The 22,305-nt window shown below is 39.9% G+C and overlaps 1 protein-coding gene across 1 annotated transcript in view; it reads left to right on the forward strand.

Moving 5' to 3' along the window:
* The first annotated feature begins 4,937 nt into the window (after positions 1 to 4,937).
* The window catches only part of LOC108246560 (cilia- and flagella-associated protein 46), a 53,790-nt gene continuing 36,422 nt past the window's right edge, over positions 4,938 to 22,305 (forward strand). The window contains exons 1-21 of the mRNA XM_037973652.1: positions 4,938 to 4,986; positions 5,055 to 5,167; positions 5,634 to 5,765; positions 6,013 to 6,077; positions 7,468 to 7,632; positions 8,136 to 8,259; positions 8,420 to 8,514; positions 9,823 to 9,942; positions 10,102 to 10,201; positions 10,647 to 10,745; positions 11,071 to 11,261; positions 11,770 to 11,992; positions 12,166 to 12,283; positions 13,762 to 13,891; positions 14,441 to 14,565; positions 14,833 to 14,930; positions 16,048 to 16,157; positions 17,116 to 17,328; positions 18,412 to 18,595; positions 20,012 to 20,164; positions 21,704 to 21,814. Coding sequence (XP_037829580.1) covers positions 4,938 to 4,986; positions 5,055 to 5,167; positions 5,634 to 5,765; positions 6,013 to 6,077; positions 7,468 to 7,632; positions 8,136 to 8,259; positions 8,420 to 8,514; positions 9,823 to 9,942; positions 10,102 to 10,201; positions 10,647 to 10,745; positions 11,071 to 11,261; positions 11,770 to 11,992; positions 12,166 to 12,283; positions 13,762 to 13,891; positions 14,441 to 14,565; positions 14,833 to 14,930; positions 16,048 to 16,157; positions 17,116 to 17,328; positions 18,412 to 18,595; positions 20,012 to 20,164; positions 21,704 to 21,814 — 2,718 coding nt within the window. The remainder of the gene's footprint in view (positions 4,987 to 5,054; positions 5,168 to 5,633; positions 5,766 to 6,012; positions 6,078 to 7,467; positions 7,633 to 8,135; positions 8,260 to 8,419; positions 8,515 to 9,822; positions 9,943 to 10,101; positions 10,202 to 10,646; positions 10,746 to 11,070; positions 11,262 to 11,769; positions 11,993 to 12,165; positions 12,284 to 13,761; positions 13,892 to 14,440; positions 14,566 to 14,832; positions 14,931 to 16,047; positions 16,158 to 17,115; positions 17,329 to 18,411; positions 18,596 to 20,011; positions 20,165 to 21,703; positions 21,815 to 22,305) is intronic.

A 22,305-nucleotide genomic window follows, 5' to 3' on the forward strand; every position in this document is an offset into this window, starting at 1 on the left:
GAGTTATATGAGTATAACAAAGTGATGAAGGGCTTCAGGACATTCAGTTTCATTTAAACACAGTTTGTAAATTATTCAGTTTGATGTGAATGGGTCATTTTTATCAAGTGTAACCAAATCATTTTATAAATGCTGTGAAGTTTTTTTTTCTTCAGCTTGCATCCAGGGTGCCATCAAATCAAATCTCCTGACTGTGGAAGTTTAAACCAATCAGTGGCAGCCGTCAGCTTTAGCACAGAGTCGATCCCCTCGTTAGCTGTTTGAACACATGCTGGTGTAGATAAGAAGCTGCGTCTCTGACAGTCCACTGCTGACAGGAGAGATAACGTTCAAATGTCAGCCTGATTAAGTGAGGGACCCAAAGTCTTCCCACAAGTGTCCACAACACTTTAGGACTCTAACAGCAGCAAATATAGCTCAGCATGGCTGGAGTCTGCAGGAAACCTGCAGCAAAACTCCACTAAGGTGTGATTAATGCATGGAAATATTCCTGAAGCATCACATCAGTACAGATTCATATTTAATACAAACCTTACTGTGACACAGAAAAGAAAGAAACTGATAGTTTGTCAGATTTCTGTTTAGATGAATGATTTCCTGCCAAAGAGGATTTAATTTCAAACTGGGAGAAGGCTTCGAATCAAGCTGCTCATTGTCCAATCAGTGATTGTATTCAGTGTGCGGTGTTAAAAATAGAGCTTAGATCATAAAAAAGTAATTACATGAAGCTCAGTGTGGGCTTTTTCAGCAAATATTTCATGCGTTCACTTTATTTGTTCACAATTCTGTGCTGACTCGATATGATCCAACAAGAAAATGGGTTATTTACAGACAAGTCGTTTGTTCCAGAAAAAAGCTATAATCCTGTGGTTAACCCTTTCTGTTCATGAACATGTTGGGTTGGACTGTGGGTAGCTGGATTAGCATCTTAGCTTCATGTTAACATTGTCTGATTGTTTATTTACCTGCACCTATAGACTGAGAAAAAATGGGATTTATTAATAAAATAAAAGGATCATCAGCAGCCTTCATTAATTCATCTTCTTGAAAAAGGAAAACTGCGTTCATTCATATTTATTTCACTTCCTGCTGTCATCAGTTCATTATATATTTCCTGTGATCTTTTATTTGTCATAAATCTCAAAGTATCTTCTGCTTTTTCTTCTTTGACTGACAAGTTTAGTTATGTTTTTATTTCTTAATCACTGAACATAAATATGAACTGTGGAAAAACAAGATGCACACAGAATATGAAATAAATAAAAATAAAAAAAATAAATGCTTTCTCATGACGTCTCATGCCTGGAACAATAACCAAATAAAACATGTGAACTCCTAACTCTGTTTAAATTAAAACACACGGTTTGTTTAAGTTTCACTCAGGAGCAGAACATTAGGTTCAAACATCCGTCTTCATCCTGTTAAAGGTCTGATCCAGCAGCCAATGGCTGAGAGGTGGACAGGTCAGAGGTTAGTTACAGGACCGACATGCATGAGCGTGTGGAGACTCTGATGTGAGGAAACCAGAGGACCTCAGTCCAGCTGAGAACCTCTGGTTGTTGGACACAAGCAGCACCGTCCAACCTGAAGGAGCTGCAGACGTTTGGACATGAAGAACGGACAGGTCCAGGTTAGACGGACCTGAAGAGACCTGATTGACCTGAAGAGACCTGATGGACCTGAAGAGACCTGATGGACCAGGACCACAGAGACGGCCCTGAAGAGACCTGATGGACCTAAGGAGACCTGATCCTGGAGCTGCTGCAGAAGGTTTCGGTTTGCTGGTCAGGCTTCCAGTTTGTTTTGTTGTTGTTGTTTTGATTTATAAAATTATTTTGCATCTTTGAAGTGGTAGTTATGTTGTGTAAATGACTCCTTTCAGATTTCTTGTTGTAAGGCACCAAAACTGCAAGAATAGAAAGAAGGAATATCTGCAGCAGGAAACAAGTGGAGTCTATAATTTGATCAGTGTTTGTTTCCTCTCCTCCTGCTGTGGGTGGGTTTCACATATGCAAACTGTTCAAATATTGATGACGGTTTGAGAGCTGATCAATATTTTATTGGATCCTGCTGATTTAACATTTTAAGCATCTGCTGGTGTTGGGAAGATTCTCCAAGATGTCCAAAGTTGTCCGGTCAGGAGCCAGATAATGTTCACGAGTTTCCTGCACACAGCCGCTTTGATTCATAATAAATGAGAGGTGAAATGTGCCTGACTTAATGGGAACTAATAGAAGATATTTATTTATAACACACCCACTCAAAGATGGTGTAAGACATTATACCTTTAAAGTTTGTCAAAAGTCAAATGAATTCTATCAAAAGCTTTGCAGTAACTTTAGTAAACAGATCCTGCAAACAGGATTGTTAGGATAACAAACAAACTGTGATTAAATCTGTCTTTTTTAAACACCCAATGAATCTTTAAGACTTTAAATAAATTTAGTAAAACAATTAACAAATCGCTTTTGACTAAAGTTAAATATTTTAAAAAGTATAAAAGTCACAGCAACCATCTCCTCCTCCTCCCAGGTCTCTGATGAGGCTGCCTGTCTGTCCAAATAAAAGGAAACAAGAAATAAAATCTCCTGAATGTGTGGATAAATAAATGACTAAAATAGCAGAAAGTCTGCAAAAGTAGTTAAACTGGAGAAAAAACAAGAAAACTGGAGTGATGCTGACTCAGCAATAACATCTGAAAGCTTCTTCATCATCTCAAACTCCAGTTTCTTAAATAAGATCCTGAAACGAGCCCAGGCTTGTGATTCAGTTTTTGCCTCTTTGTGAGCCGGACCGGTCCTGGTGCCGGTACTGGAGCCGGTCCAGTAACAGCAGAGGAGAAGAGGAATCAGGCAATCTCTGGGTGCAATTCATGGCCAATCACAAAAGCTGCCAAACAGGATTTTATAAGAAAAATAAACACATAAAAAGCTTTTCATGGTGAGAATTCCACTGTCAGCGTTGATATTGACTGTTAAAGGCTTGTTTTCTTTTTAATCTGTGGAGTTAAATACAGAATTATTGATGCTGACAGATATTGGTTGCATGTTGTGAAATGATAAGTTCAGGAAGCTCCTCCTGCAGCATCACAGGTGTACTGAAGTAGAACAGTTCATGACAGAAACATTTATCATCGTACACACCCATCTGTGTGGGCCAGATTGTTTAATTAGAGCAGTTGTGAATCCAATCATTCTTATTCATGTCAGGAATTCTGTATAAAACAAAGATCTATTTATCCTGAATGAAGGCAGAAAGTGTTTGGACTCATTTGGTTTATTCAATTATTTTAGGAAATGTACGTCGCTGTACCAATAAGATCTGGGAATTAATTACCTGAAGAAGAGATTTTAAAGGAAATGTCAGAGACATCTCCAAGTCTTTATTACTATTATTACTATGTATTTCTTCTGTTTCTTTCACAACCTTTATTCTAAAAAATAGTTAATATGTCTTTTGTGTGCCGTTTAAGGCAGAACCCACAGTGAAGAGTTTTAGAGCCACTGAGCAGTTTTCAGTGCTGCATCTGTCAGGGAACACATGATTCTGTCATTTAGGCCTAAAACAGTAACCACAGATCCCTTACAGGGGGGTCAGAGGAAACCAGCACCCTGTCAGACTGCAGTTTGACCAAGTGAATTATGTTTGAGCTGCCTGATTTCCCATGATGCATGCTGAAGTTACGAAGCAGAGACACAAACATGAAGAGGTGCTTTTTCACTCAGTTTGTTTGGTTTTCTTTGTTTCTGCTTTAGATCCATGTGTAGTGAGTGCCCCTTATAATAAAAGTTATATGGAGGCATTTTTGTGTTTGTTGCACGTTCGTGTGTATTTATTGTTTCTGTTGAAACTGTTCAAGGTAATCAGACTTTTTATGCACAAAATTAGAAATCTGATTGTTCAGTGAGGAAATAAAGTTGATACTCTAAGCTGTTTACAATTTTTTGAAATTTTTCTTTTATTTTTGGTGAAAACATCATTTAAAAGCTAAATAAAAATTTTATACTTTCAGCTGCAATCTCTCCCTGTCACCTGCATGTTTACGGGTTTTGAACAAAAATCCATGTTTGTTTTTAAAACTGGTTTAGAGGAGACGCCCAGAAACAGAAATAAGCTGCAACTTTTAAAATAACCAAACAGCAAAACGAAAGTTTAAACTAAACTTTTCATAATAACTGTACCTGATAAATTTGGGAGAAATCACTTCCTGTCCGATGGAGCAAATTGGTGTTCTAAACCCTTTTGTCTCAGTCGGGTACCCGTAGCTTTTGTTTCGTAACGTTTCCCTAAGCTAACGGTTAGAAAATTAGCTTTCTGCTTGAATATTTAAGAAGCTAAAGAGCTGTATTTGAATTAGTACAAACTAACGATGGACTTGTATTTTCTTTTTCAATGTTTGTACCAAACTAATCCGTGATATTACGGCACTGAAGCGCCCTTCTAATAATTTTTGTCTCAGTCGGGTTCCCGTAGTTCTACTCGTTCCTCGGTTGCTTAGTAACATTTCCCTAAACTAACAGTTAGAAAATTAGCTTTCTGTTTGAATATTTAAAAAGCTAAAGTGCTGTATTTGAATTTGTACAAACTAACGAGGGGCTTGTAAAAAAATTTTCCAATGTTTGTACCAAACTAATCCGTAATATTACGGCACTGAAGCGGCCTTTTAATATTTTTTGTCTCAATCGGGTACCCGTAGTTCCACTTGTTCCTTGTTGCTTAGTAACGCCTCTCCGAACCGCAGCGGAGGGAAGATTAGTTTATATTTTAAGTATTTGAATTATTACCAAACTAATGAGAAGCCGTGTTGTTTTATAAAAGTTTAGCAGCTTCGCATTTTTCCAAAGAAACCGGAAGCGTCTGTAAAGTTTTAATGGAGAAGCTGTTGGACATAAACTGCGTCCAAAACAAACAAGAAGCTCAGTAACTACCGGTAAAACATGGAGCTGGACATCCGTCAGTATTTATCCAAGGCAAAGGAGAACCAAGGTTAGTCCTGAACGTTGTGTTGATGTGAAGCTGTGGGAGGTTTTGCTGCTAACTGTTGTTTCTGTCAGACGGTGCAGCTCTGCAGGCGGCCTACAGCTTCATTATAGGAGCAGCTGGAGGCGGAAAAACTCCAACCTTTCCCCCCGAGTTGCTCCTTGTTTGTGCGGAAACAGCTCAACAGGTGAGACTTTTCTTACCTGCCCTGTAACATATAAAATGGTTGTAACTGGCTGCGAAAATGGCTAAAAATTGATTTAAAACTGTAGAAATTTGAGTCTGGAAAAGTCTGTTAAAGGTGTTGGAAACCTGGATTCTGTGTGAATTCCTGCATTCATTACTAACTTTGTGATTAAAGAAGACTAATAAACCAAAGATCATCTGCTGGAAATTATTAGAGATTATTTATATATATTAATTTATCTAAACATTGATCTAATAATCTTGGTTTTGTTTCCTTTCTATTGTAAGTTTTCTGCAGCTGAGCTTTTTATTTATCTGCAGCATCAGTAAAAACTGCTTTTTGGATTAATTTACCTTTCACCACTGGACAGATGACTGTTTAAAGGAACCTCATCATTTTGACTGTTTTAACAGTTATTAAACTTGTGTAAAAACAGAGCTGTAATAGTTTTTGCACATGTTTGCAGCACGGACGAGCAGAGATCAGCGCGGCGTGTCTGAAGGCGTTCTTCGAGGGGAATCCAGCCGTGAATCAGTTTCTGTGTCGAGCGTTTGTCTGTCAGGGCCAGCTGAAGGCTCCTCCAGCCGCCGGCACTGTGGTGAGGCCATTAATTACACCGTCTTATATTTGTCTTCAGTTGTTTCACATCAGATGATCATCAGCTCAGATGTTATAAAAAGAAAAGCTCTGACTCTTTTATGCTTCTGAGTCACTCATTAGGCACTTTTTCCCACCTAAAAGTCTCATCATTCCTCCTTTAAATAATCTAATTGTCTGCTCAGTTTTTAGATTTGTATGTTGTGACATATCTTATTTCCTGATTTTTAAATTATTTTCTATTTTAGGATGACTTGAACGAGGCTGTCATGTATTTTCTGAAAGCTATTGAAATCTCAAAGAATGAACCAAGGTAAGCAACCTCCCAAACGTCTTCAGCTTTGTAGCCGAGGTGTCAGGAAAGTGGATTAATTTGTTCCTGTAAAGAATGACATGAAAAGAAACAGTTTAAGTAAAGGTGCTTTTTTTGTTTCCGCACAGAAAACAAACAGGTTTGATTTGAGAACATAATCTCTGAAATCTAACACAAGTTTTCATGAACACCTCCGACCCCAGATTTGAAAATAGATCCTAATGAGAATAAATTTATCTCATCTTAAACATCTAACTGGAGGAATCTGAAAGCAGGACTAAAGCAGTCATTAAAGGGGTATTTGAAGTGAGTTAGTTAGTATCTTACCTGTTGTAGATAGCTCTTTGAACAACCTCAGTTTAGTGAAAAAGAGTTTAAGAGCTTAAAGTGTGTGCAGACTCAGGGTCCAGAAATACAACATGTCTGCTGGCTTCTATTTCCAACAACAAGAGAAGGTAAGGACAAGAGGTTTATTACTTTCATGCATGTCTATGGTTCAGACTAGGCACTGAGTTCATAAATGTAGTTCGAGCACGCCCACCTTCATCTTAGAAGAACTTCAATCTTCAAAATTTCATTGCACTTCCTGTAAGTACTAATATTTAAACCTTTGGACTGCTGTCAAAGCGAGTACAATGTAGGAAATGAAATAATGTGCACAGCCAAGAATGCAGTTTTCCAAGCCATGCACACAAAAGAAGGCCATGATTTTCAAAAACATGGCTGCTTAAAATGTGACTGCACGGCAGAGTGAGACTGTAACAGAAAATTTGACTTTTTTCCTCACATTTTAATCTCCAACAGTCACAGCCCATTGACACTCCTGAAAGCAGCCTGTTAATTGTTTAAAACCTTTCCTCATGTCTGAAATGTTCCTTTATTGTAGATGAAACAATTAAACTTCTATATGAAAAGTTCCCTTGTTAGTTACCACAGGAAGCATGTCTGCAGTGATAACGTTAGCCTTTTCCACGCCATCACTGTTGAAGCTCGGTGCTAATTAACTCATAAGCTGTCAATAAACGGGCTGAGTGAGCATTCTGAATTAACACCAAAGGGAGCTCCTATCTAACACATCCAGCTCACACTAACACTTAACACCCTCTCCAGTGGATAAATTAGCAGCACTCTAAACAGTCTGTTCACACAGTTTTTCCTCAAACAACGCCTTGAATTTCAAAATGTGTCTTATTTCACACAGGGAAGCTTGTTGGGTCTGCTCCCCTGCGGCTCACTGGACAATCATTAATGCGCTCACATTTGCAATTCATGGGCCTTCTGTATAAACAGCTGACTCCTGCTCTGAATTGACTTGTATCGAGACACGGAATGGCTGACAAGTGCACCAGATAAATAATTCAGTCTTCTGTGTTGGGTCTGTGTTTTACAGATATCACTTCATGGTGTTCAACGCCTCGGTGCTGTACTTCCAGGCGGTGCGTCCTTTCCTGCAGCCGGGGCGGTGCCGCTACTTGGTCTCCTCCTTAAAGCAGGTGGTGCAAAGTCTGGAGGAGGTGTCAGACCCAGACCACAGCTGGAGGGCTGAACTCATGATGCAAGTGTCTCTCAGACCTAGAATCTGTTCATAGCTACAGTTACTGAGACGCCACACCGAGCTGCTGGAGCAGCTTCCTTCTGCTCTCCTCAGTTATTAGACCTGGTTGCATTTTTCTGATTAGGATTCAAACAGTCTGTTCTAATGGAAGCTGTTTGTTTCTGTCACGTCTCAGACCCAGGTTCTCACAGTATTCACCTTCCTTGTTGTCTCACAACTTAGTATTTAAATGTATTTCATTTCAGTTTTATTATAAGTAAAATCCTAAACAAAATAATCCTTAGGTTGAGCTTAATAGAAAAGGGGGTGAAAACCTTTGCAGTATTTCCTTCCTTTGTATTTCCTCAGCTTATCTTTGTCTGATAACATTTATTTGATGAGCTGAAACAACTAAAAAAGCAAAACCGGAGGATTTCTGTAGGGGGGTGAATACTTCTTCGCAGCGCTCTGAGGTAAGGTTGTAGGAAACCTGCCATCATGACTGGTTTGTTGTTTCTGTGCAGACACTTGGTTAGATGTCTCGTGGACTCAGGACAGCTGGAGGACGCTGCCAATTTTGCCATAATTACAGAAAACTTCATTAAGGCACAAACTCCTCATCTTTATCCCAAACTCTATAAGTTACAGGTAAGCAGCAGGTTGATTACACAGCTAGCTCTAATAACATCCATCTGCTTCTCAAAATGCTGTTTTATTCACAGGAAAATAACTATCAGTTTATTCTAAGCTATAATGTACCTATTAGTGAGAGATGCTGTGATTTAGTTTCTAATTCTCTCGTCTTTAGGTAAAATTCAAGCTCTCAGGAGAGGAGGTCCTCCTTGAAACTAGCAAGCAGAGCACAACCTTAACAGTCATTTACAAAATCCAAGAGCTGAAAAAGTAAGAAAATATTCTGTATTATTTTTACTTTGTCTTTTTTCCCCTGGTCTGACAGGAAAAACAGTTTCCAGCCAGTTTTGTTTTTGTGCAGACATCATGCTGTCCACAAAAGAAGCTCTTCATCTCCTCTAATAATGTTCTGTTTCAGCAGTTTAAAAACCAAGCTTGTGTTGACTTGCTTTTTTATTTTTTATTATTATTGCATGTTTTCAGTGGTTAGCAACAAAGCTGCAGCACAGTTTGAGACAATGTCCCTCTGTCCGTTTGAGGACAAAATATACCTGATCTTGTCTACACCGGGTTCTACAATGATCCAAATCTAACCTCAAGTGAACAAAAACACGCAGATTCATCCTGGATCACCCTCCATGGTCCTGAGATGCTGCAGCACAAGACTGACAGACTGTTTTTACCCAGCAGCCATATGTAAACTGAGCTCAGGTCCCCCTGTCCAACACCAAACACTCACCTGTTTGCTCCAGGTGGGCCCACTGATGCTGATCGGTCAATCCTGAGGAAGCAGCGAGGCTGTCTTCACTCCCAGCTTTAATAAATAACACGGTGGAATCTGTTGACCAGATCAGATAAGAAAGAGGATAAACTTTCTTTCCCCTGACTGCAGTAGTGCAGGAACATGTCTTCTTCTTCTGAAGGGCAAACCCAGCTGCATGTGGTCAGCATATCAGAGCTCCTTACGGCTCGTGGTTCCAGCGATAAAAGTCGACAGCATGACTCAGTCTGAAGCTGCCATCTCAGCATCATATACTGTAGTTGTTGTTTTTTCTTATTTCGCCTTGGGTTTATACACTGTTTGGTATGAGGGTGAATGAAGTTACAAACTTGTGCATGGTTTTAGACGCATAACTTTTCAGCTTCTGACCCACAAAGTAACAGTGGCAGAGGCTTGTGACCCCAAATATGAGCAGTTTAATTGTACAAACCTGCTAATAACCTTATTAAACAAGGGCGTAGTGACGATACAAACAGCCTCAACAGCTGTGATATTATTTTTTATTAGTTGTTTGTTATAGTGCCAGCTCCAGTCCATGTGTTTCAGCTGGGTGAGGGTGGAGAACTGTTTCTGTCACTCTTTGAAGATTAATCCAAAGATGATCTTGCTGTTTGACTACGATTCTCATTTAGGGCTTTCTGAGCATGTGATATTAATGTGCAACAAGGCCAGACTCATTTATACCTCCTACAGATAATCTATGGTAAAGTGATGGTGTGGCACGCAGTAAAAACCCTGAGTTCACCCCTCCACCCAAGCATAACTGGATCACCTGTGAATGCACCTTTACTTCACAGGTGGTTAGAAATGAACAACAACATGCTGACAAGAGAGGATTCTGGGAAGCTTGAGGAGATTTTCGACCTGCTGGATGTGAACTCTGTCCAGCAGCCAGCAGCCGTCCCCCTCGCTGACAGGTTCGTGACCCAAAATGTCCCGATCAAATCTCCTTCCTTTACTTCTCTTCCTAAACCTTCCACTGCCATAAACCCACTTCCCAGGAGCTGAGCACGGCTGAGATTACTGTCCTCAAGTGCTGCAAATTGTATAAATTATGTTTTATCTGGGATTTGCAGAGCTGCCTTCCTGCTGGAGCTGGCTCTGCTGTCCTTGCAAGGAAAGCATCTGGAAGTAGCAGGCGCCTGTTTGAAGGAGCTGAAGTCCTGTGGAGAGGCCGTGAGTGTCCGAAATGCTCTGCAAGCGCTAACTGAACGCTGAGTCAGCATTCACGCTGTTTCTTATGTCTGTTTTTGAACTGTAATTATTTCAGCATGCTTAATTTAACCTTTTTATAGCCTTTAATTTATCAACATTTGGCTCATTCAGGACACTGCAGCTATGACTTTTGTTTTTTGTGTTTTTTAACTTTATCTACAGTTTTTTTTTATCCAAATAAATGGAAAACTTTAAATCTTGACAACTTTGGGCTCTTTGAAATCAGGATACTTGCTTCAGTCTGAGCTTTAAGCTCGTGTCTGTGTTTTTGTTCTTAGTCCTTTAAATGTGCAGGTTTCTGTGACAGCAGAAATAAAATATTAGTATTGAGTTATAAATGTGTTACCCTGTGCTTTTTACGCCTCTGAAAACAAACTCTCACTGCTGCACTCTGATGTTATTGTAGAATATTGAGCATCGTATAATAATGGACTGTGTCAGCTGTGAAATGAACCTCCTGCAGAAGGAGGCAAAGATGGATGACTACTCCAAAGCCAGCGTGGAGGTTCGAAATCATTATCTGCAATTATCTGCTGTGGCTTTTTACCAGTTATTATAATGCAAATGACCTTAATGACCTATTATTATTATTATTATTATTATTATTATTATTATTATAGAATCCTGAGAAGCTTTTCTTTTCCAGTGTCCATGTCACATATGTTATTAGTTTTCCTTCTTTAGAATTAAACAAATTCAAGAGAAGTCAAATAATCCCATAAATTATCTCTAGCCATACTGTTAGACGTGTTAGATTAAACATTTGTTTGTTCGTGTTATTCACCTGACTCTAATGGAGCAGTGAAGGAAAGGCTGGTGTTCTCCCACAGGCCCGTCTGAAGGAGATCAACAAGCTGGATCAGTGGCTGCAGGCTGCAGCAAGGGAGGGGAGCCCTCAGGTTCTCCAGGCGCTCTGTGCCACGCAGTGGAGGTTCTGCCTGCCCCTCCTACAGCAGAACCTCCGGAACCGGATCAAGACTCCTCTGCTCAGGATAGCACAAGTCCTGGAAGACACGCAAAGGTTTCCACTCACTTTGTTTGCATGCCTTTACTTTTGAGAGCATCAGCCTTCTTCCTGTGTTATTATTAAGGCTATTCAGTTTTTGATTTGTTACTCCTCCCTCAGTCGCTGAAAAACCCCAAACCAAAAAAATCCATAAAAATCTGCATCTTGATCAGAAATAGTGTGCGCTGATTATTGGATGGGGTTTTAGGTCTCCAGCTCAGACTTCACAGCAGAAACATCATTCAGAGTTTAAACAGAAAGTTGGCCTTTAATGACTGAACTGAGGTTTTCACAGGTTAAGATGGAGGTTCAACTTAGACTGATGATGTCACACAAATGTAGAGCTGTTTAAACGTTTCACAAACTTTAGCCTTTTTATTCAGTTTATATATGAAAATCTTGGCATTTGATCAGCTTAGATTCTTACATGAGGAAGTCCTGATTCCTGTTGGTCTTTAAAGGAGGAAGTTTCACGTCAGCATGAATCAAACAGAAGCTCACACTGACCTTGTTGCTCTTCCAGTGTGTTGCTGGAGATGCGCTGTCACGTCCACTCAGAGCTGGCAGGAATTGAAGAAGAGGAAGGGAACCTCCAGGTGTCTTCGACTCACCTTCAGAAAGCCGTGTCCCTTGATAACGGGACACAAGGTGAACGCCTGTCGTCAGCTCTTCGCCTCCTGGAGCTCAGGGCTCAGTACCGAACCCCTCCCCGGCCCGAGGACAGAGCTGCTCTGCTTCTGCAGCAGGTCTTCTGCTCATCAGTTTCAGATGGTCATATATGAAATAACCAGATTGTTCAAGTGTAAGAAGTTAGATTCAAATTGAGTTGTGCTGCGTTGGAGCACTGATGCCCAGAGGACTGTAGAAAAGCAGCTGACTCCTAATTAATTCTGACATCCGACCCTGTTGTCTTTCTCAGGCCAGAGACATGCCGCCCCGGAGTGAGGCAGACATGCGTCCTGTTCTGGTGTCTGTTGGTCTCCTTCTGGCCCCGGAGGATTTTCAGACGGTGCTGGATGCTGACAACACCTCTGAAAGTAGGCTTCTCTTCCTTTCTTTCACTCCATTAACATCCTGCATTGTACATGAATGTCTTCCCCCTCAGAAATCACGTGAAGATAGACATTTTGATAGCCTGCCACTGTGTCTGTGTGTGTGTTCATCTGTTTGTTAGCAAAATAGCTCATGAACCACTGGACGTATCTCAGCGAATATTTGTGTGATGGCCAAAGCTGACTGACCTTAGCAAACACAAAAACATCTAAAACCTACTCAGTTATAAAGATACTGAGTTAAACTCTGGTGTGGTGGTAGCTGAGAGTCATCCCCAACACAACGTTTGATTCCAGATCTCTCGTGACATTTTCAAGGTTTGATCAAAACCTCAACAACTCAAAAGTGATTTATCATCATAAAAAGATTTTAGCCTAAAACTCTGGCAGGAAAGGCAGTGGGTGATACGCAGAATCCTGGGCCTTTAATTTGACACTTTGTGTGTTTTACATTTCCTTTGAAGCTTCGTTAATGACCCGTGTGCCATTTTTGAGTTCATATATGATCAAACGTCTCTCCCTGGTTTTGAAGCGTGGCATGTAGCGATGCAGCATCCCTCGTGACAGACACTGATCTGTGCTAACCGAGCTCTCATTTAAACGGAGAATGTGACTGCAAGGCAACACGTTGCACCAGTTACATAATGTGATGCAGAGAAAATAAAGCTCATGCTGATTACATGCAGACTGAGATGTTTAATACATTTTATTTGGACAAAAAGCCTTTTAGTAACAGCTTTAAATGCTTTAACAGTCTCTGTCTGTGGTGTTCTCGCTGAAGCCTCAGACACTTTATGGACTGGATCAGGATCAGAAGGGTCCGAGTTCTGGAAGCGTCTGTGATCCCTGATCCTTCCTGGCTCCCTGGCCTTCAGCATCACATGAACATGAACCAGTCCTGATGACCCGGGGCAGCACTTGACTTTGACAGCCAGTCAAAGGGCTTTTTCCTCAGGCATCAGTTAAATGCTTTGGTCCCTGGAGGCACTTTTTGTTTCCATGGATGAACCTCCAAAATGAAAACTTTTAATCATTGTGTTCAAAGACAGCTCATGATGTGACCCCTGAGAGGAGAAGAAATCATGATTGCAGCTTGAATTAAAAGAAACAATCCTTGAAGGATATTTCCTGCTGCATTAACTTCCCAAGTTTTAAACCAAGATCTCACATCATCTTTTAGTTCTCAGAGTACCTGTCGGGTATGACTCTCAGCTACTATCACACCAAATTTCAGCTCAAAATCTGTAAAACTCACTGACTTAGAGTCCTTTTTGTGTTAGCTGTGGTGGCCATCTTGTTGCAGTAAATCATTTAAATTTAAAAATGTCTGCGTAAGATTAACTGGATCTTTTTGCTTTATGTAAGTGCCAGAAACTTGCATTAATGAATAATTTATAGACAATCCATTTTCCTCGCTTGAACATGGCTTGACTTGTGCATATTTTACTTGACCCATTGTCCAGTTCCCGTCGGAGGTCCTGGACCCGAGCCAGCGGCTCTGCTCGCCGCCAAGGTCCAGCATCACACCGCGCGCCTGCAGCAGGTAGGAGGTCACCTGGACAGGCAAAGCAAGGACAAAGACAGTACAGAAAGGTGGGATTTTACTTTTCTAACTGTGTGGATAAGTAGAAATCTTTTTTGTTTTACCGTCGTAAAGTAATTATATTGGTTGTTCCACTTCCCCTAAACCCACTTGGAAGATTGCCTGTGTAATCAGACTTTTATGGCTTGTTGAATTTATTATTCCACGCTTTTACTGAAAATTAGCTGCTAATGAATGTTTGAGTCATTGGTCCTGTTTGCAGTTAAAGTTTCTGTGTTCTCCTTCCTGCTTCTTATCAAATCAAACTTTATTTGTTTACAACATTTCCTGCATGGTACTTTATGAAATCTGAATGAAATTATAATTTATGATTGAAATGATTCAACCAAAAACATTTTGAATTTATAAAGATATTTATATAGACATATACTGACAATATAACATTTTAAAAAGCTGTAAAAATCTGGTAGCTGAGAATCCCATTTCTGTGTTTACATCAGCCATGGTAATTTTTATACAGATGGAAGGGAATAAAGAGCGTTTATCTGTTCCTTACCTGACAAAATAAATCCTATAAAATATGTATTTTTTAATTTCAGGATGAAGTTGTGGGCTACATTAGCAAAAACAGCCCGAAAGCAGGAAGTGTGGGACGTGTGCAGAGCTGCCTGTCGGTTCTGTTTGCTTTATGATGACGGAAGATGGAAGATTTCAAAGACTGACAGTAAGCTGATGAAACCACTGAGAATAAAAGATAATGATATTAGAATACTTATTAGAATATAATGAAGCTAAATAGAAGCATCAACTACTCACACTATAAAATGATCTGATTATGTTTTATCAATAATAGATCAGTCATGTTGTAATAAACCAAGCAGCTGCTTGTAATAAAACAGTTTATTAGTGAATGCAGTGGAAACAAACAGTACTCTTAGTTTTGACACACGTCAGAACAAACTGTCCTGCTTGTCTCTCTGGTTTTCTGCAGAGTGTAAATGCTCGGAGGGACACACAGATCCAGAATGTCCTCGACCTCAGGTCCACTTGTTACGCCTCTTAGCAGAAGTTTGCTTCATCGGTGCTGAGGTACAGTCAGATCTTCACACTCATTACTGGACAACAGTTCAAGTTTCTACAACAAGATATGCTGTGTGATCTAACTTTGTTTCAATCAGACCAAACTGAACGTATTTTACCCGTTTTCTCCCGTCAGTGTAACTGTTGCCTGAAGTTTCTGCAGTCAGTGAAGTCATTCCTCACTGAATAATTACTTAGTTTGTGTGTTTTCAGTCTGTTAACCTAATGCAGCCTTTTCTGCAGGGGCCGTCTAATAGAACTTATAAACTGCTCCCAGTTGGAAGGTCTGAACTTTAACCGCCTGCAGACTTAAAGAAGTGGTCTTTCGCCCCCTGGGGAGGTGCTCCACAGACTGAGAACCACAGCTTTTACATTTTTTCTGATTTGCATGCAGACAGCTGACGTCTGGTTATAAATGTGACTCTTTATAAACATTTACCTCCACCATGGTTTCATTTCAAATGTTTTTTCTGTTAAAAATGGTGTTTGCTAACGCTGTTTGTGATTTTCTTTGATCAAAGGAATACTATAGTTGATTTTTTTTTTGCTCCAGCTCGTCAACAAGCGGTCCGTGATGTAGAAGGCGTGCATAATGAGGTTTTTAACGAGCCTGAGGCTTGGCAGTAATGGTGGGACTTGTTTTATTGCGTAATCGGACGTCCCATCAAGCCTGCAGCCTGGAGTCTTGATTAGGTCTATAGAGATGTTCACTTGACAGCACTTTGAAGAAAATAAAGACAACTACTCACAGCAACGATGTGACCTTGGCAACACTGACACACACAGCAGCCCGTCCTCCGGTTCCTTTCATGTCTCTCTCACTTTGTTCTGTGAAACATGGATTTATTTTTTGTGAATTGGGTTATCGTTGATTAATTTAATCTGATGATGAATACCAGCTCCTCCGGTCTTACCTTGGTTAGCTGCCACTGGAGTAAAAAACTCACCAGTTCTTGCTTTTGTTTTTTCTTTGATCTCTGCAGCAAGCGTTAATCCCTCTGGAGAAGCCGTCATGCCCACAGCAAGACGACTTTTTTACTTTTTAGGATGAAGTTCTCATGGAGAAATGTAACCTCTGGTATTCTATTTTGAGTTTGGAAACATGAATCCGTTTTGTTTTTCTCAGGCCACGATCCAGAAGCTTTTATCGGAGGGGGTTCGGCTGAACAGCCCGGCTGTCCGACCACAGGAAGGCGTGGGTTTCTCTGAAGAGGAGCCAAACTGGGTTATTTACAGGTGCAAAAACCAATAAGCCCATCACACATGCACACATCAGAAATCGCTTACAGCTGATGTTATTTATTGTCTCTCGTTGTACAAAACTGTCAGGATAAAATTCTTTGTTCAGAACATAAACAGAGAGGAAATAATTTGTGTTTTATATTTGTTTCAGACCTTACCACAGATTATCATTTTATTTAACATGGTTTATATGTCTATATCTTGTTGTATTATTGCTTTTATTTTGCCTTATTCCAGATTAACAGTCTTAGTGTTTCGATATCGGTTTCTGTAAATAATTTTGTGCAGCTGCTGCCCTTTCCTTTTCTAGAAAATGGTTGTTGAATCACACCTTTCCTGACGTGCCTGCCCTCGTTTCGTGAAGGCAGCAGTGCAGCAGATTGCTCCTCTTCCTCGGTTCCATCTCTGTGACACAGTTATTCCTGTCAGGAGATATTTCACACTAACAGCCCTGTCTTTGAGAATCTGATGGGTTTTGCCCAGGCAGTAATTTACATAAATACGAGCAGTTTTCCCTTTAAATCCATGCATTAAACCTTTAAATACAGGCAAACAGGCATCAGTGCAGAGAGATGCTTTCATTTGGCTGCACAGTTTGCAAAGGCTTTGCGAGTTAGGACAGAGCATCAAATTCTGTTTTGCTTTTGGTTAGCACCTGCAAAACCCACACAATCCTATGGTGAATCAGGGCCAGAATGTTCTGAAAACCCACCTTTCCTCACCCAGTTCTTGTTTACTAGCTTGAAATACATTATTTACACATCCTTCACAATATTCCTCAGTGGAATCATTTTCAGCCACATACATGTTTGTTCAAGCAATAAAACAGAGAACAGTGAAGATCCAAGTATCTTTATTTAGTTCTTCGGTGCAACCCTTGAGTAAATAGTTACTAATCACTATAACATGTCTCTGCTTCACAAATAAACTCATTTTCATCTCTTTTCCGTAGAGATTGGATCCAGGCTCTGTCTGCTTATGCCACCTCCAGCTTCTTGCGTGCAGGAGAGCTGGGAGCAGAGATTGGGGAGCAGTGGGTGGTAACGAACGCAGCCATTTACTTGTGGAACTACAACAGCCACCTGCTGGCAGCTGGAGAATACCAGCTCTTAGTTCCCACCTTCCAGAGGCTCGTGGAAATGCTTCAAAAAACCAAAACCATTAGGTACTACGCAGTTTCTTAACTGCTCCAGCTCAGCTTCTGGGACAGGAATCATTGTATTTAATAAACAAAATGGTTCATCTGTTTGACAAATAACAGGTTCAGAGAGTATTTCTCTGGATCTGAGATGTTTCTACACCTTGACTGAGGTCCACATGTGGCGAATTAAACTGATTGGTTATCGACCCTTTACTTCCTTCTGACCTAAAGCACCTTTGAAAACAGCTCCAGACTCATGAGTTTTGGGAGTTTGATGTAAAGAGCTTTGCTTCTGAGGATTCTTTTCTGTAAATCCTTCCAGTCTCAGTCCGGTTAGATGGAGACCATCAGTGGAGCCATTTTCAGGCCTCTCCAGAGATCTTTGATGGGGTTCAGGTCAGGGTTCTGGTTGGTCCACTGTAGGACATTCAGAGTTGTCTCTAAGCCCCTCCTATGTTGAGATCTCTGTCCTGTCAGTCCCACACCATGATGCTGCCACCACCATGCTTCCCTGTGGGGATGGTGTAGGACCTGGTATCCTCCACACAGACCATTTAGAACTGACTCCAAACGGTCCAGGATCTTGTTCCTCTCAGAGTCCTCCTTCCATGGAGCTACTCCAGACTGGTGGAGGGAGGTCAGCAGTTCTGGTTGTCCTTCTGGACCTTAGTCCCATCTCCACACAGCATCTCTGAAGCGCAGCCTAAGTATAATACAAAACAACAGCAGATTATAATAATGCTCATTAGTAAAGTTGTCTGTCTGCGGAAACCAGCAGATTGCATCAGATCTAGGCTTTGATTCAGTTCCCAATCCTGAGCAGCACAAAGACGACAGGAGAGCAGAACATCTCCTTCAGGACCACGCTGGCACCTAGTGTTTACTTGTTATCCCTGGGGCGGTACTGTTGATGAAACAAACCACACTGTCCTTTTATTATACACCATAATGAAGGGAATATTTGGCCCTATAATGTGAGTTTAGTCAGTGATATGTTTTTTTATTATTATTATTATTATTATTTCAGTGAGAGTCAATCCAAAGATGGCTGACCTTCTTCCTTTTCCTTCCCCTCAGTTGGTAACGTTGTGTTGTGTTTCCCAGCAGCCCTGCTGTGTGTGTTCTGCTGTGTGATGCTGCGGCTCGAGGGCTGATCCAGCCTCTGTCTGAGTCCGATCCGGCAGAACCGAAGGGTAAAACCAGGCCGGAGAAAGGGGGTGAGAAGTCTGCCAGCAGCCATGGGGTACTGTTAGACCCCGCCACCTTACAAGACATCCACAAGGCTTTAGAGGTGGGTCACTGAAACGTCTATAGGACTCTGCTTTAATGTATAAATAATATATTTAACAAGTGTAAAAAGAGTAATGATTTTTAGCAGTTTGCCTGTGGAGACTTGGTTTTTTAGAGTAATCTTAAAGAGTATGGTTGCTTCATTTCAGTGAGACAGAATGGACATATTTTTGTCACCAACAGTGTAAAAGTATTTATGCATCATTTTTAATTAAATTTTCATCCTAATCAAAGCTGCAGTTTTCATGCATTTATATTAAACATGGAGACTCATCTGTTAGACCTTTCTAATTAATCTTCTGATTTTTCCTTTTTCTATCACATTTATAGTGAAACCTTCTACATTATTTAGTTGAAACTCAGCTGTTAATCTTAAAGGAAATTGTCTGAAACTCACTGATTATTTGAGAAGAAATTGCAAAATTGTAAATTGGTACAAAAAAATACAGTTTAGGAGAAATATTGCTTCTTTTTTGAGAATTTACAAGCATATTGTTTGATGCATTATGAACTCCATCAACCAGAGTCTGCATGACTGACACGTTAAAAATGACTTTTTAAATTGAAAAATACAGATTTATTTGTGACACAGCTGGCCCTCAGACTGATTGACGTTCCTTGTCAGAAAATCTAATTTTAGCCTTCTGTGCTTGAATTAGGCTGATGGAAAACATGAACACCCTGTGAGGAAGGTTTAGATTTTCCAGATTTTTATTCTTTAAACTGCCGTTCAAAGCCGGACTGAGAGACTTTTACATGTTTGTTAACGTTCTTTACATTCAAACTTTTGTAAAAAGGATGATGAGGATGATTCTCCATCAGGTTTATCTTTGACCTCTTAGTTCTAATGTTTTCATTTATTTAAAGCTTAATTATTCCTCTTTAACTTCATTAACCTGCAGTAGTTTCTGTATAATCAAAGTTAAAATCCATTTAAATTCCAGGCAGAAAAGCAACAATGAATCTGCAGTACGTGCTGATTTGACTTCCTGTGATTTATCCAGCCGTGCACACATTCATCTGTCCCCACATGAAGCTTTTAGGACTCACTTTCTTTGTGCTACTAAAGCCACATTTCTGGCTCCTTTGCTATTAATAAACACTGTTTCTTCATCTTTTTTATTCTAAAATTCAGGCATAAATATCAGCTTCAGACCAAGATGAAAGAGCATTTATCTTTGAATTATTAACTGAATTAATCATGCCTGCCTTTAAAAATAAGAAACGATGTTTTGCAGAACATTTTTTACAGTTAGCCTCGTTAGCCACCCTGCCTGCCTTTAAATAAACTTCTGCAGGATCATTTGTGATCAGTCCAGCTCAGACTGACAGATATGTTGTATTTAGAGTTTATAATGAATAGTTAGATTCATACAACCTTATTGTTTAGTAATGTTATCTGAACACTTTCCTCCAGCTGTGTGAGTTCGCCCTGCACATATCCAGAGGTCAGAGCGCTGACGAGCGTGTCCCCATCGCAGTCAGACAGCGAGTTTTAACCTCCTGGGTGCAGATAAAGAGACTCCTGCGGCAGCAGATTGGACCAAAGGTGGACATGTTTAAAGATGAGGTACCATTTATTAGCAATATTTGTTTTCCTTTGACACACATGGGTTTATAAATCAGAATAAAACATGAGTGGGTTGAATCTCTCAATGACTAAAAGAACCAATGTTGTTCTCATTGTAAGAAACTAAATAAAAGTTTATCATTGTTATACAATAACAGAACTGGCAGCCATGACTTCTTTCCGCTGGCTTTCCTTCTTTGTGGATTTAAAGTTAGCCTCACTAACAATGTGGATTGTTTGAAGAATTTAATTGGCTGTTTGAGGTGTCAGTTTTACATGAGTGAGACTGCAGCTGAGTTAGTCAGATTTATGGAAAATAACGGTTCAGGCCCGTTGTTGTCAGCTGCTGAAGCCTGGAGGAAGTCGTTACCGGACCAAAGAAGGTGTCGATCAAAAGTTAAGCTTCTCTGAAGATTAAAGAGTTGAACTTATGTTTGTGTGGAAAGGAGTTCTGACAGAAAAGCTTCGGAAATTAAAACTCCTGGTTAAATATAATCAATGCAACAGCAGTCTTTAAATACGGAGAGTCTTTAGACAAATAATGTGATGGATTGTGTCTGAGTGTTTTCATGTGGAGCAGATAGACGAGGATGAGGAGGGGTGAAAACCTTTCTTCATCTTCTAACATATTAATCTCTCATTAAAGCAGAGGCAGCAGGTCAGACCAAACAGACTGATTATACAAACAATCATCAGATTATTTCATCTATTCACCATTATACAAAAGAAAAACAGTGTCTTTAAACACTTCAATAATTTCTCATAAAATGATCAATAATCGTTTCTCATATTTCAATAATCAAATATTTATATCTCATTTTAGCCTCAGGAAAGCATGTAATCTGTGAGGTCAGAGGTCTTCTTCGTGCTTCACCGGTTTTATCTTTTATTCTTTTCAGATAAAGATGTGTAATTCTGTGAGCTTTATCATGTGGAGGACAAAAACACAGAAACAACCAAACCTAACTATAAATAAACCAAAACTAAAATAAATTCTACTTCCTGCGTCTGCTGTAATTTAATGTTCTGTTTCCTTGAGTGAAAAATAAAAACATTGTTTATCTGGGAGAATGTGTTTCAAACTGTATCATTGATTTTTAATTCCTACAGCAGCTGGCAGAAAGAGATAAAAACATCTTTATAATTAAACAACTGTCACTTTATAATGTAGTAATTACACTTAAAAGGTAGAAAAAGCTATTTTCACACCCAATTCTTCCCTGTTTGTCAGGCAGTTTTATTTCTTTTTAAAATAACAAAAAGCAGCTAACTGAGAGGATTTCTATCATTTAGTGAAATATGTGATGGCTCAGTGTCACTCCATATTAATGCATTATTTATACTGTAATCCTAATAATAGAACTTTCTTGTTATATAATGTGTTTATAGTAGTTGTTTTAAACATTGGAAGTAATAGATCCAAACTATTTACCTGAAGTCCTGATTCTCTGTGGACTGAAACACTGCAGTTTATTTTATAAGCACATAAAGCTCATGTCCTCTCTGGTGTTTAAGACAGAAAACCTGTTCTGTCCGTAGAGCGAGAGTGAAGACGTGTCGGCGATGACCCGTGTTCTGGTCGGAGTGGAGATGGTCCGGAGCAACAGGAACCCAAAGCTTATGGAGTTTTCAGCTCCCAGTCTCTCAGCAGTTTGTACCTTTCTCTGTTTCTGACCCCTAAATCATAACGACAATGACCTTTGACCTCTGAGTCTGTCTGTCTCATCAGGTTATTTCAGTAAATTAAGACAAACTGACCCGTTTTTATTCTCTCTGCTTTGGTCAGATTAAAGTTTTCAGTTCTTTGGGATTAAAGTTTTTTTTTTTTCATATAGACAGTTTTTTTTGAAAGTTTGACAGAAAGTTTTTTTCCACAATGTCTCCACTTTGATCATCTCCTTAAGAATCTTTCTTTGGCTTCGTTTTTTACTAAACTTTCCTTCTTCTTATCCTGTTCTGTTATTAAGAGTCAAAGCAGAAGCATTTATGGACCCTCAGTATCTCAAATTATTCTGTTTGGAGCTCTAAACCCGGTCCTGTTAGGAGCTCTAAACCCGGTCTTGTTGGAGCTCTAAACCTGGTCCTGTTTGGAGCTCTAAACCAGGTCCTGTTGGAGCTCTAAACCTGGTCCTGTTTGGAGC

The sequence above is a fragment of the Kryptolebias marmoratus genome, linkage group LG22 (genome assembly GCF_001649575.2).
Source record: "Kryptolebias marmoratus isolate JLee-2015 linkage group LG22, ASM164957v2, whole genome shotgun sequence".
In the NCBI taxonomy this organism is placed as follows: Eukaryota; Metazoa; Chordata; class Actinopteri; order Cyprinodontiformes; family Rivulidae; genus Kryptolebias; species Kryptolebias marmoratus.